This window comes from Daucus carota, chromosome 5 (assembly GCF_001625215.2).
Source record: "Daucus carota subsp. sativus chromosome 5, DH1 v3.0, whole genome shotgun sequence".
Taxonomy (NCBI): domain Eukaryota; kingdom Viridiplantae; phylum Streptophyta; class Magnoliopsida; order Apiales; family Apiaceae; genus Daucus; species Daucus carota.
The window spans coordinates 3,212,276-3,226,613 of NC_030385.2; the positions used below are offsets into that span (position 1 = coordinate 3,212,276).

General features: G+C 32.4%; 1 protein-coding gene across 1 annotated transcript; it reads right to left on the reverse strand.

Annotated features, from left to right (window-relative positions):
• Positions 1-4,806: 4,806 nt before the first annotated feature.
• Positions 4,807-10,844, reverse strand: LOC108221176 (lysine-specific demethylase JMJ26-like). The gene is made up of 14 exons (XM_064093218.1): positions 10,695-10,844; positions 10,370-10,497; positions 9,816-9,915; positions 9,566-9,695; positions 9,258-9,321; positions 8,451-9,180; positions 7,202-7,531; positions 6,784-7,077; positions 6,636-6,708; positions 6,464-6,549; positions 6,110-6,229; positions 5,846-5,907; positions 5,549-5,612; positions 4,807-5,238 (listed from the first exon to the last, which is right to left on the reverse strand). Exons 1-14 carry the CDS (start codon positions 10,842-10,844, stop codon positions 4,807-4,809), a joined length of 2,763 nt encoding a protein of 920 aa, XP_063949288.1.
• Between the last annotated feature and the right edge of the window lie 3,494 nt (positions 10,845-14,338).

Below are 14,338 nucleotides of genomic sequence, written 5' to 3' on the forward strand. Positions count from 1 at the left end.
AAAACCACCTCATTCATCTGGGGATAGCTGTTTATAAACGAAGAAGCAAAAACCAATATTATAATGCAAGCAACCCATCAATGTGGAAAGACCACAAAAAGTATTACTTTCCACTTCAACACTCAAATTATGATTTGTTTACATAGTATCAGTGTACAATGGTTAAATATAGACATACATTTTTAAACCTTAAATTCTAACAAATAATAATTTGTTGAGCCAACTTCAAAAACTTCCTACTCATAACCGGATACAAATTCATATAAATATTGTAACTGAGATAAAACATATCAAAAGGTAAGTGGTTGGGTCAAAAAAATCCATACAGTTGATATACATATATTTTTAATAATTGAAATATATAATTCGTATATATGTCATTGCTATTATAAACTACCTTTTCGAATAAATTAGTTAATCATCAAACGATCACTCTAATTAATTTTCCTATCAATAAAAATGAAAAACAAACCGAACATACTTTTTTAAAATACAGGAAGTACAATATCGTTTCTTCTCACATCTGCTGCAGGTCACAACATGGTCTTTATCATTTCTTTTGCACTGATGGCAATAGTACTTCTGTTCACAACCACTCCCATTTTTCCCCTGTACACGAGATATTAAACAAATAATCAGTTCAATTGTGTATTTTCTTTAGATCTACCATGTATTAATTAAGTCAAAGTTGAATTATAAAATTCACTGAAATAATTTTGAATCATGTCAAAAAAAGTATTTTGGTTCATAGATATTTTAGAATTGGGGGTTTCGTTGGTGATTATAAGTTTGAAAAAAAAACTTACAGTTTTATGACGTCTAGGCTTATAAGTATCTTTGCTCGTAGATGAATCAGAACCAAAAAGTTGATATAGTTGTTGTTTTCTTTTTCTAGAGCGCTCCATTCCGCTACTCAAATCAATTAACTCTTGTGTTTTTCTCTCCATTCTGCACCTCGACTCAACTAGCTTACTTTGTTTTGATGTCTAATATAATCTCCTTCCTTCCTTCTTTTTCTTCTTCTCCCTTTTCTTCTTCTTCTTTTTTGGTTTTTTTGTTTTTCTTCAACTTTTTAACAAAATGCTGATCAAAGGTGAGTTTTTGTAGTCAGGACATATCCTTTAACATTAAACCAAGCCGTGCTCCATCTGTAACGTATATATCTGCAACAACAAACCTTAGTGAATACAACTGTATGTGGGCCCCTATGATGAAAAGTAAACTTTATGATGACATTTCTCACGCTCTACATTCTCCTTACTATGGTGAACAATAAAAATAAGATTACAGCCGTTATATTTGTCAGTAGACAACAGGCCCTACAATAACCGTCTATAATAACTTTATATTCACAGTTGCTAGTGTGAACGCCACTTTTTAGGCGGGTGGCATATTTTTATGTACTCCCATCTCATTAATAATAATGACCCTGCATGAAGAAAAATCTTCACCAATAAATATGTTCCACTTAATTAAAAATTAGTTGTTAGCATGTGTTATGGGCACACACTACAAAAACTCTTTTATGTTATATTTGCAACAAGAAACGTTGATGATACAACTCTTATATCTATAATATAATCTTTTGGGCCCTATAATTCTATAATGACGACACTACCATGAAAAGTAAATTTTATGATGACATTTCTCACGCCCTACATTCACCTTACTATTATGAAAAATAAATTATAAAATGATGATTTTTTAATGGGTGAGGTTGCTATATATACAAGAACAGTGTGGGTCTCTAGTATATCAAGTAATATACTCAATTAACTCATGTGTTTGTCTCTCCATTCTGCAGCTCGACTCAACTAGTTCTTCAAATTGTCTTAGATTAATAAATTATTAAAGCAAGGTCCGCTAGATTTAATATTATATTGACAACAACAAACGCGTGTTTTATATAACCCCACTTGTACAATTTTCATGATTACACCTGTCTCTAGGTAGTTTTATGGGCACTACGGTTAAAACTAAACCAGATACTATTCACGAATATAGTTGTCAATAGGCCTCTATACTAACCACAATATGACTAAAAGGTATCGCTCACGATCACAGCTGTTATATTTGTCGGTAGTCCCGTACATTAATCGTCTATAATAAATTTATATTCACAATTGCTAGTGTGAATGCCACTTTTTAGGTAGGTGGCATATTTTTATGTACTCCCATATCATTAATAATAATGACCCTGCATGAAGAATGTGTTCCACCTAATTAAAAATTAGTTGGTAACCTGTGTTATGAGCACACACTAGAAAAACTCTTTTATATTATATTTGCAACAACAAACGTTAGCAACAACAAACGTTAGTGAATACAACTGTTATATCTGTGGGCCCCTACCATGACACCACTATGTTGAAAAGTAAACTTTATGATGACATCTCTTAGGCCCTACATTCACCTTACTATTATGAAAAATAAATAATAAGAGATGATGAGATGATAGCAGAATGAAAGATTTTAATGGGTGTGGTTGCTATATCTACACGAACAGTGCGGGTCTCTAGTTCTGGTATATCAAGTAATATACAGTACACAATTAACTCTTGCATTTGTTTCTCCATTGCTCGACTCAACTAGTTCTTCAACTAGTCTCAGATTAATAAATTATTTAACCAAGGCCCGTTAGATTTTATATTATATTGACAACAACAAAAGCGAATTTTATATAACCTGACTTGTACAACTTTCATGATTACACCTGGCCTTGGGACCTATTATGGGTACTATGGTCAAAAATAAATGGGACACTATTCACGATAATAGATGACCGTAGGTCCTATACTAACCACACTATGGTTAAAAGTTGTCGCACATGATTACAGGTGTAATATTTGTCACTCAACAAAAATCTTCTCTAGTAATATTGTTCCTTTTAATTAAAAATCAGTTGTTATTGTGTGCTATGAGCACACTTAAAAAACTTTTTTATATTATTTTGTCAACAACAAGCGTTATCGCTGGTGAACAAGTGTTATATCTATACCTTCTATATTAACTGCACTATGATGAAAAATATATTTTATGATTACATCTCTCACACGCTACATTCTCCACACTATTGTGACAAGTAAATAATAAATTATGATGTGATAGTAAAATTAAAAATTTAATGGGTGTGGTTGATATATATACATGAACAATTTAATGAACTTGTTTTGAGAAAACTGTGGTCTCTAGCATTTTGCACAAAAAAAATTATATGTGAAAGTGGATATTAACAGAAAATCATAATGAAAGTAGTTTGATATTAACAGAATAATAAAACTAAAAAGAGTGTTTATTTGAACACTTGCATATATATATATATATATATATATATATATATATATATATATATATATATATATATATAGTTAAGTTCTATGGAGTCCAAAAAAAAATGGAGTATTGGAGTACAAAGTTTGATAAAATGTAATCTAGTCATCTAAATTTCAATTTTTTTTGTCCAATAATATTTGTAAATATTTGACAACATGCACATTATGTTCTGCAACATAAACATCGTGATCAAATGGTAGAATAATTACTTTTATAAATCATAGGACTCTATGTTCTGCAGTATAACTAATAAGCAGAACAATAATCTTAATACTTGTTAAAGTTGAAAGATATTAATGATTAATTAACAATTATGTGCCAGACAACTTATAAATGATAGATTATATCAAAATTTGGATAATCAAAGATATTATATAGGACCAAACTAAAAAATTATGATTCGTACTCCAATACTCCAATGTTTTTATATACTCCATAGAACTTAACTCATATATATATATATATATATATATATATATATATATATATATATATATATATATGGGTTTAAAAAAGACCGAGACTTAGGGAGAGCAGAGAGACCTAACATCTAACCATTGAGGGGTCGTTTGGTTGGAGAGGGGGTATGGGGTTGGAATGAGCAATCGGGTTGAATTATAATATTTATGAGTTATTAATTGTAATTAATTTAAAATATTATTAAATTAATATTTATATATATATTTTTGAGTCATTAATTTCATTTTGTATTAATAATCTACCTGAAATGATAGAAATAGTAATGAAAATAAAAGGAAAAGAGTTTGATTCCTGAAACCCATGTTTCATACCCACCTCCCCCTTGGTATGAAAATCTCATACCTTGTGGGTTTGAGGAATGGGTTTGAGGGAAGAAAATTTTCAACCAAACACCATGTATGGGTTTGGAATGAACAAAACCCATACCTGATACCAGGAAAGCGTGAACCAAAATGATTTGGTCTTGTGGTCACTATTGATCAAATTAAAATCATCATATTATATTAAGATTCGCAATAAGGGTAGTATAGGAACAAAATGATTGAATAATTTTTATACGCCCATTAATTGTAATCAATCAGTACAAAATCACAACTTTCCTTATCTTAAAAGATTGTGTCAAAGATTGTTTAAAATCTTTCACGCTTTGACATTTCAGTTTCCATATATGAGCACTATTCATATAAAGATTAATTTCATTGTTAAGACATGTAACGGCTTTCTTTTATGATTTCAGTTTCCATATAAGAACACATTTCAGAATCGAGTAGAAACACATAAAAATATCTAGTGTTTAATACTGTCATGAACATACATAGAGAACACAAAGAATTGTATAATACAACTTTAGAACATCGCTATCTCTTCTTCACTCTGTAGCTCATAGGTTAAAAGCTGCGGTTTATAGGTTTGTAGGTTATGATGGAGACTTAGTATACTAGACGGAGCTAGATAATTACTAAGTTAACTAAATACGACATGACAGAGGATCGACTAGGCAGAGTCATCTCCATCATCTGAACCGACCTCATCATCTTCGTCATTGGCAGATCCATTCCCATCGCCTTCAGCATCATCATCTTTGTCATTTTCTTCTCCATCGTCCTCATCATCTGATCCGTCAGTTTCGCCACACAATTCTTCTACATTGACATTTAAAGTGGGATTCATTTCTGCAAGTCTCCCCAGAATTTTCCTGAGTTTCTTATTCATCTTGTCATCCATTTCAGCAGCTATTTCTTTCCTCATCTTTTCCAGGTCTTCAGAATGTGTGTGACCAATATTTTCCGATTGTTTCTTTGCAGATTTCCTTGTTCTGCCGGTTCTTCCCACCAACGGGTTTGGTCCATGAGCTTCAAAATCAAGATTAGTGATCTCTTCATCCTGACCAGCTGATTCTTCCAAATTTTCACAATTTTTCTTTTCCTAAAAGTATGCTATTGCATTAGTAAAGAGTTGTAATGACACATAATCAGAGATAAAAGACTGAATATATATATATATATATATATATATATATATATATATATATATATAATTATATATGTCTTATTAATGTATTCACGAATATATATTTTATTAAATATATATAATATTCAAAGACCTAAGCTTATCACATTAAATCACATTCTATATACATATATATAAATATATATATATATATATATATATATATATATATATATATATATATATATATATATATTTACCTTCTCAAGATTTGCTCGCTCTAAACCCACGTATCACTTTCTACTAAAGAATCAGAATGGATATCCAGACAATCAGTCATTGTCTCCGATCTGTGAGTCAAATATAACAAATTTTCACTTCATTACATAATTTGTAAAAAGAAAACAAAAATTATATATACTACTTGCATAAGAAATAAACAGCTTGTTATACAAACAATGTAACCGGGGAAGTAGTTTTATAAGAGCACATTTTTAGATCAAAGGAGAAATTCAAGATATTTTATGATTAATTGTATATTGTGTAATATTTCATAAAAAATCAATATACAAGCTCATCTTACTTGGTAATCTCTTCCAAGTCGTTCAATACTTGTCTTATTGCATAAATAATTAATTTTTTTACCTGCACGAAGAAAAAAAAATTCAAATCGAACGCCATGAGAAATTTAGAATAAAAACAGTAATAAATGAATATAAATACTAAAAGAAATTAAATCGGATGTCATGATAGTAAAATTTTGAATGAAAACAAAGGTAAGTGAAACTTTGAGCAGATAAATTTTGACAATATCATATGTAGTAAAAAAGTAAAATTAATAAGCTACCCCTAATTTGTCCTCCTTGGCCACGCGCTTTAGGGGAAGGGCACGAATTTCCTCGGTAAAACGGAGGCACTCATGTATGCTTTCAGGTGACACAAAACCGGTCGATACCTGTATACATGACTAATGAAATATGCAGAAATATTAATTAGTAAGCAGTTTCATATCATGATAAAATATTTATTGCTATGAACAAAAACAAATATTTTAATCAAGGATACATCATGAAATGTCAGAAATACTTATCGTGATAAAATATATTTCTATGAACAATAAAAAGATATTTTAATTTGAACAAGAAATCAAAAACGTTACCGTGATTGACTTGCAACTTAAGAGCTTTTGTAGAAAACTTACCTTAAAGTTTCTAACTTGAAAAGGACAGCCGGCAGGAATAAAAATTGCATCTCCCAAATTTTGAACCACACTCCATGGTTCAATTCCTAAAAATAGAAAAAATAATTATTCCAGCAATTTCATATAAAATAAAAAGAAAATGTCTATGCAAATTCCATATATGAAAACTTGCCATATTCCTCTTTAAGTCTTCTTTGATGCTCGGCGTTGAGGTAGAATGCCCCATCATATATGGGATCAACAACCTGGCAAAAATAAAATTAATAAATCCATCTATTCTGATGGACAAGAAATTAATCATCAAGTAGTCATAACGGTACCTGCTTTAGCGGCAAGCAATATGTATGTCTGAACTCTCTAAAATGCTTTCTCAGATATTCTTTTAATTTGAAAGCATCTTCTCTGCGGTAAATGTCCCAAAGGGCACCACTCTCCGGGTTTTGTAGTTCTTCTGTGTCATTGCCTTCCCGCTGGGGCTCCGGTCCATTCCCCATTTCCCCCTCTACATATATTTCTCTCTCGTCCTGAACACGGTGCTTCTCCTTCAGCTGTTCCATCTTAGCAAGCTCAGAAGGAGTGAACGTCATCTCTTTGACGTGCGTGAGCACGTATACCTTTGACAGAAGACATAATAATGGTAAGAGTTATTTGATTTGAATAATGGCTTTACGTACTCTACTTTATAGAGAAAACTTCTAGCTCAATTATAATTAATTGTATTTACAAAGTGGATCATACCGCGTCAGAGTCATGATAGCTGAGTTTGGAGACGGAGTCACCACGTCTGAGTTGCTGGGAAAAGCCATAAGCGGCATACAGCTTTGGCCCTGTGTCTGGCTTCAGATGGCACTCAGGTAACTTGATAGCAAGGTTCAAGTAGCCGCTCTGTGGATGTGTGTACTCCTTGAATGGCAAAGCACTTAAGAACTCCACGTTATGACGAGGGAGGTGATCCTCAAACGAACCAGATGGAGGCCAATCATTTAATTTGAGCATTTGGGGCCAGCCAGACAAGTCAAGTTTACCTTCTGTATAGCCTTTGAAGAACGAACTTAGGCTATATTCCTCCTGCAAGACAGATAACATTTAATAATCAACTTAGTTGTATGATTAAGAACTGGATTTCATAATTATTATAGCTAAACATTTAATTGCTAGCTTCTGTTAAACAAGTACTCACTTATACCATTCCAACTACGATACTCATGGAGAAAGAATCGTAATAAATGTAAAGAAGAAGCGTCTTTTACCCAGTAGCGCAGAGTCTGAATCAATATTTCCAGATGGGCTGGGTAGGGTATTAGTATCTCTAATACATAAATTAAATGTGAAAAATTGTCCTCTAAAATAGGGAATATTGAGGAATTGATCGTAAATTATTAGATTTCACTATTCCTTTCTTTTCTAGCGAAGATAATAATCGGAGAGGCTTACTAGAAAAAAAAGACTAACTAACTACGTTTACTTGCTAGTACTATATATGCACTTGGAAAACAGTGGATTCAGTTATACACTATACAGCATGAGAACCGGTGGGGGTATAGCAGTGCGCGGTACATGGATATGAGAATGCAGCAAATTTAAAAATATGGGGATTCGGCAAATATTAATATATTAAAACTAGATATGATGTATGTATTTCAAGAGTTATATTTATATTTAAACCTAATAATCAAATAAATAAGTTCAATATCCTTAATAATTTACAATATAATTATATTTCATAACACAAGTATTACATTATAAGGTAGTTAAGTGATAGAGTATTCAACTAATTAAATCACAGAATTAATCATTAATTAACAAGAATTTCCAAGAATTCCCGAGCACCCAGGAATCCAAGAATCGAGTACGTAATGCGGCAGGTAGGCGAAGAATCCCTGCTTTCTAGGTTATACACATAATACATCATTATAAAGGTAAATGTTTTTTGTTAAGTAAGACAGAAAAAACTGTATCATACTATAAAAGCAAGAAACAAACTTACCTTGCACCAGTTCAAACAATTCAAGACAGTCACACGAGTGTGGGACTTATCATGCATTGCTCGAGACATCACCATTGGTTCCCAGCTCAAACCATATGTACTGTCAAGCACACCAGTCACAATCACTGGTTCGCCTTTTGACCAATGGGCCTGAAAATGCTTCCGATCTCCGGCTTGAATGTCTCCAGAACTTGGAGAGTACAAGTAGTTGTCATCAGAGCGGTCTCGAGAAGCAGCTTTCCGTATTGTCTTTGTGGCCGTTTCATCAACTGCCAAATTATAACAGGAGCACCCGTGTGTGGGATCTTCTGGCATGCCATCCAGATTATACAGTTGGCATAAGTCTTCGGCTTTCAATATCACGTCTGAAAGCCAACCGTCTTGAAAGACCTGGTTCAGCCTTAGAATCCCTTTACCACCACACCCACCCAAACTCTCCGGTGGACAAGAGATGCTACCATCCTTGTTAGGCCTCCATTCAGGTAATTTTGCCTTTCGGGGACCACCATCCTTTGTTGCAGTCGATGTGCCCACAGTTCTATTGCTTCGAGGTTTACACGTTTCACCATGTAAGTAGCCCACCCCCGGGTTCTTATATTGATTCATGCTTCCCATATGACCTGCATGCAAAGAGCCAGCACGCAAGTCCCGGCAACAAGAGATGCACAGATCATACGGACATTTTGTGCAGCTGCGGTGGTAGTCAGCAATAGAAGTTCCGCAGTTGTTGCTGCATAGAAAATTGCTTTACTAAGCACAACTGCAGAAGGCAGTTAACAGCAGGGAGGAGAATATTCAAAATCTTACCAATTTAGACGCTCATCGTCACAGCAGTCTGCTTGTTGCACTTCGACATCAGATAATGGCAACCCTTGGGAAAATAATACAACACAAGTTAAAATGACTAGAAATGGAAAACCTGCCCTAATCAAACAGGAGCAACTATTTTATTAATACACTCTATCTTAATAGTAAACTGAAATTAATAGATTTAACTACAGGATACGAGTAATGAAAAAGAATCGAGCAAAAGAAACACAGTAAACATATATTTATTAAGTAATACAACCATATATTAATTTACGTCGTAAATAGCCCAGTTTGTTGTAGTGTACCTCGAATTTGAGCCTCCATCTCTTTTTCCAGACTTTGCTCTACATCAATTTGTTTCACAAATGGAAGAAGCCGTCGCAGGAGATACTTTGAGTAATGCTTTTTGGCTTCTTCGCTGATCCTCGTTTCATTCTGGAATAAACATCGAAAATGGTATATAGCTAGGTTATATATATAGCCATGAAAAGCCTCATCAATACCTTGATCATGAATTCATTGATGATTGAAGTTAAAATGGTCAAAGAAACAAACTTTTTCGCGCAATTCCAAGCGCAAACAACTCTTGCAATTGCAGATGTCTCGGCAGAAAGGACATGCCAAAAGGAAATCCACCTCATTCATCTGGGGATAGCTGTTTATAAACGAAGAAGCAAAAACCAATATTATAATGCAAGCAACCCATCAATGTGGAAAGACCACAAAAAGTATTACTTTCCACTTCAACACTCAAATTATGGTTTGTTTACATAGTATCAGTGTACAATGGTTAAATATAGACATACGTTTTTAAACCTTAAATTCTAACAAATAATAATTTGTCGAGCCAACTTCAAAAACTTCCTACTCATAACCGGATACAAATTCATATAAATATTGTAACTGAGATAAAACATATTAAAAGGTAAGTGGTTGGGTCAAAAAAATCCATACAGTTGATATACATATATTTTTAATAATTGAAATATATAATTCGTATATATGTCATTGCTATTATAAACTACCTTTTCGAATAAATTAGTTAATCATCAAACGATCACTCTAATTAATTTTCCTATCAATAAAAATGAAAAACAAACCGAACATACTTTTTTAAAATACAGGAAGTACAATATCGTTTCTTCTCACATCTGCTGCAGGTCACAACATGGTCTTTATCATTTCTTTTGCACTGATGGCAATAGTACTTCTGTTCACAACCACTCCCATTTTTCCCCTGTACACCAGATATTAAACAAATAATCAGTTCAATTGTGTATTTTCTTTAGATCTACCATGTATTAATTAAGTCAAAGTTGAATTACAAAATTCACTGAAATAATTTTGAATCATGTCAAAAAAAGTATTTTGGTTCATAGATATTTTAGAATTGGGGGTTTCGTTGGTGATTTTAAGTTTGAAAAAAAAACTTACAGTTTTATGACGTCTAGGCTTATAAGTATCTTTGCTGGTAGATGAATCAGATGAATCAGAACCAAAAAGTTGATATAGTTGTTGTTTTCTTTTTCGAGAGCTCTCCATTCCGCTACTCAAATCAATTAACTCTTGTGTTTTTCTCTCCATTCTGCACCTCGACTCAACTAGCTTACTTTGTTTTGATGTCTAATATATTCTCCTTCCTTCCTTCTTTTTCTTCTTCTCCCTTTTCTTCTTCTTCTTTTTTGGTTTTTTTGTTTTTGTTCAACTTTTTAACAAAATGATGATCAAAGGTGAGTTTTTGTAGTCAGGACATATCCTTTAACATTAAACCAAGCCGTGCTCCATCTGTAACGTATATATCTGCAACAACAAACCTTAGTGAATACAACTGTATGTGGGCCCCTATGATGAAAAGTAAACTTTATGATGACATTTCTCACGCTCTACATTCTCCTTACTATGGTGAAAAATAAATAATAAGATTACAGCCGTTATATTTGTCAGTAGACAATAGGCCCTACAATAACCATCTATAATAACTTTATATTCACAGTTGCTAGTGTGAACGCCACTTTTTAGGCCGGTGGCATATTTTTATGTACTCCCATCTCATTAATAATAATGACCCTGCATGAAGAAAAATCTTCACCAATAAATATGTTCCACTTAATTAAAAGTAAATTTTATGATGACATTTCTCACGCCCTACATTCACCTTACTATTATGAAAAATAAATTATAAAATGATGATTTTTTAATGGGTGAGGTTGCTATATATACAAGAACAGTGTGGGTCTCTAGTATATCAAGTAATATACTCAATTAACTCATGTGTTTGTCTCTCCATTCTGCAGCTCGACTCAACTAGTTCTTCAAATTGTCTTAGATTAATAAATTATTAAAGCAAGGCCCGCTAGATTTAATATTATATTGACAACAACAAACGCGTGTTTTATATAACCCCACTTGTACAATTTTCATGATTACACCTGTCTCTAGGTAGTTTTATGGGCACTACGGTTAAAACTAAACCAGATACTATTCACGAATATAGTTGTCAATAGGCCTCTATACTAACCACAATATGACTAAAAGGTATCGCTCACGATCACAGCTGTTATATTTGTCGGTAGTCCCGTACATTAATCGTCTATAATAAATTTATATTCACAATTGCTAGTGTGAATGCCACTTTTTAGGTAGGTGGCATATTTTTATGTACTCCCATATCATTAATAATAATGACCCTGCATGAAGAATGTGTTCCACCTAATTAAAAATTAGTTGGTAACCTGTGTTATGAGCACACACTAGAAAAACTCTTTTATATTATATTTGCAACAACAAACGTTAGTGAATACAACTGTTATATCTGTGGGCCCCTACCATGACACCACTATGTTGAAAAGTAAACTTTATGATGACATCTCTTAGGCCCTACATTCACCTTACTATTATGAAAAATAAATAATAAGAGATGATGAGATGATAGCAGAATGAAAGATTTTAATGGGTGTGGTTGCTATATCTACACGAACAGTGCGGGTCTCTAGTTCTGGTATATCAAGTAATATACAGTACACAATTAACTCTTGCATTTGTTTCTCCATTGCTCGACTCAACTAGTTCTTCAACTTGTCTCAGATTAATAAATTATTTAACCAAGGCCCGTTAGATTTTATATTATATTGACAACAACAAAAGCGAATTTTATATAACCTGACTTGTACAACTTTCATGATTACACCTGGCCTTGGGACCTATTATGGGTACTATGGTCAAAAATAAATGGGACACTATTCACGATAATAGATGACAGTAGGTCCTATACTAACCACACTATGGTTAAAAGTTGTCGCACATGATTACAGGTGTAATATTTGTCACTCAGCAAAAATCTTCTCTAGTAATATTGTTCCTTTTAATTAAAAATCAGTTGTTATTGTGTGCTATGAGCACACTTAAAATTTTTTTTTATATTATTTTGTCAACAACAAGCGTTATCGCCGGTGAACAAGTGTTATATCTATACCTGTTTCAAAAAAAAGTGTTATATCTATACCTTCTATATTAACTGCACTATGATGAAAAGTATATTTTATGATTACATCTCTCACACGCTACATTCTCCACACTATTGTGACAAGTAAATAATAAATTATGATGTGATAGTAAAATTAAAAATTTAATGGGTGTGGTTGATATATATACATGAACAATTTAATGAACTTGTTTTGAGAAAACTGTGGTCTCTAGCATTTTGCACAAAAAAAATTATATGTGAAAGTGGATATTAACAGAAAATCATAATGAAAGTAGTTTGATATTAACAAAATAATAAAACTAAAAAGAGTGTTTATTTGAACACTTGCATATATATATATATATATATATATATAGTTAAGTTCTATGGAGTACAAAAAAAATTGGAGTATTGGAGTACAAAGTTTGATAAAATGTAATCTAGTCATCTAAATTTCAATTTTTTTTGTCCAATAATATTTGTAAATATTTGACAACATGCACATTATGTTCTGCAACATAAACATCGTGATCAAATGGTAGAATAATTACTTTTATAAATCATAGGACTCTATGTTCTGCAATATAACTAATAAGCAGAACAATAATCTTAATATTTGTTAAAGTTGAAAGATATTAATGATTAATTAACAATTATGTGCCAGACAACTTATAAATGATAGATTATATCAAAATTTGGATAATCAAAGATATTATATAGGACCAAACTAAAAAATTATGATTTGTACTCCAATACTCCAATGTTTTTATGTGCTCCATAGAACTTAACTCATATATCCTCTAACACCTTAAGGTTTTAGAGGGAATGGTTCTCTACATAGTATCAGAGCCAAGTTTGGCGGGAGGTCTCGAGTTCGAGCCCTTGCCACCCCCAATATTCTCACAATTTAAAATGGACATGAAGGCAATTTATGCCCCAAAGATGGGCGCCCGTGATCAACTCTTCAACCCAAATAATGGGATTTCGAGTGAGGGGGAGTGTTAAAATATAAGATCCGTAAAGGGGCCTCCTCTAACACCTTAAGGTTTTAGAGGGAATGGTTCTCTCTCTCTCTCTCTCTCTCTCTCTATATATATATATATATATATATATATATATATATATATATATATATATATATATATATATATATATATATATATATATATATATATATATATATATATATATATATATGGGTTTAAAAAAGACCGAGACTTAGGGAGAGCAGAGAGACCTAACATCTAACCATTGAGGGGTCGTTTGGTTGGAGAGGGGGTATGGGGTTGGAATGAGCAATCGGGTTAAGTTGGTATGTGTCTGAGGTATCATATCTGATATCAGGTGTTTGGTTGAGTGGTGGAATGAATATGGTTGAATTATAATATTTATGAGTTATTAATTGTAATTAATTTAAAATATTATTAAATTAATATTTATATATATTTTTGAGTCATTAATTTCATTTTGTATTAATAATCTACATGAAATGATAAAAATAGTAATGAAAATAAAGGGAAAAGAGTTTGATTCCTGAAACCCATGTTTCATACCCACCTCCCCCTTGGTATGAAAATCTCATACCTTGTGGGTTTGAGGAATGGGTTTGAGGGAA

Bases quoted from the DNA above. Each gene is read 5' to 3' on its own strand.
- LOC108221176 (XM_064093218.1), bottom strand. From the start codon at position 10,844: ATGGAGAGAAAAACACAAGAGTTAATTGATTTGAGTAGCGGAATGGAG. The intron at 7,078-7,201 runs GTATGATCCACT...CTTCTGTCAAAG, and splicing joins GCTATCATGACTCTGACGCG to GTATACGTGCTCACGCACGT. The intron at 5,908-6,109 runs GTAGCTTATTAA...TTCTTCGTGCAG, and splicing joins CCAAGGAGGACAAATTAGGG to GTAAAAAAATTAATTATTTA.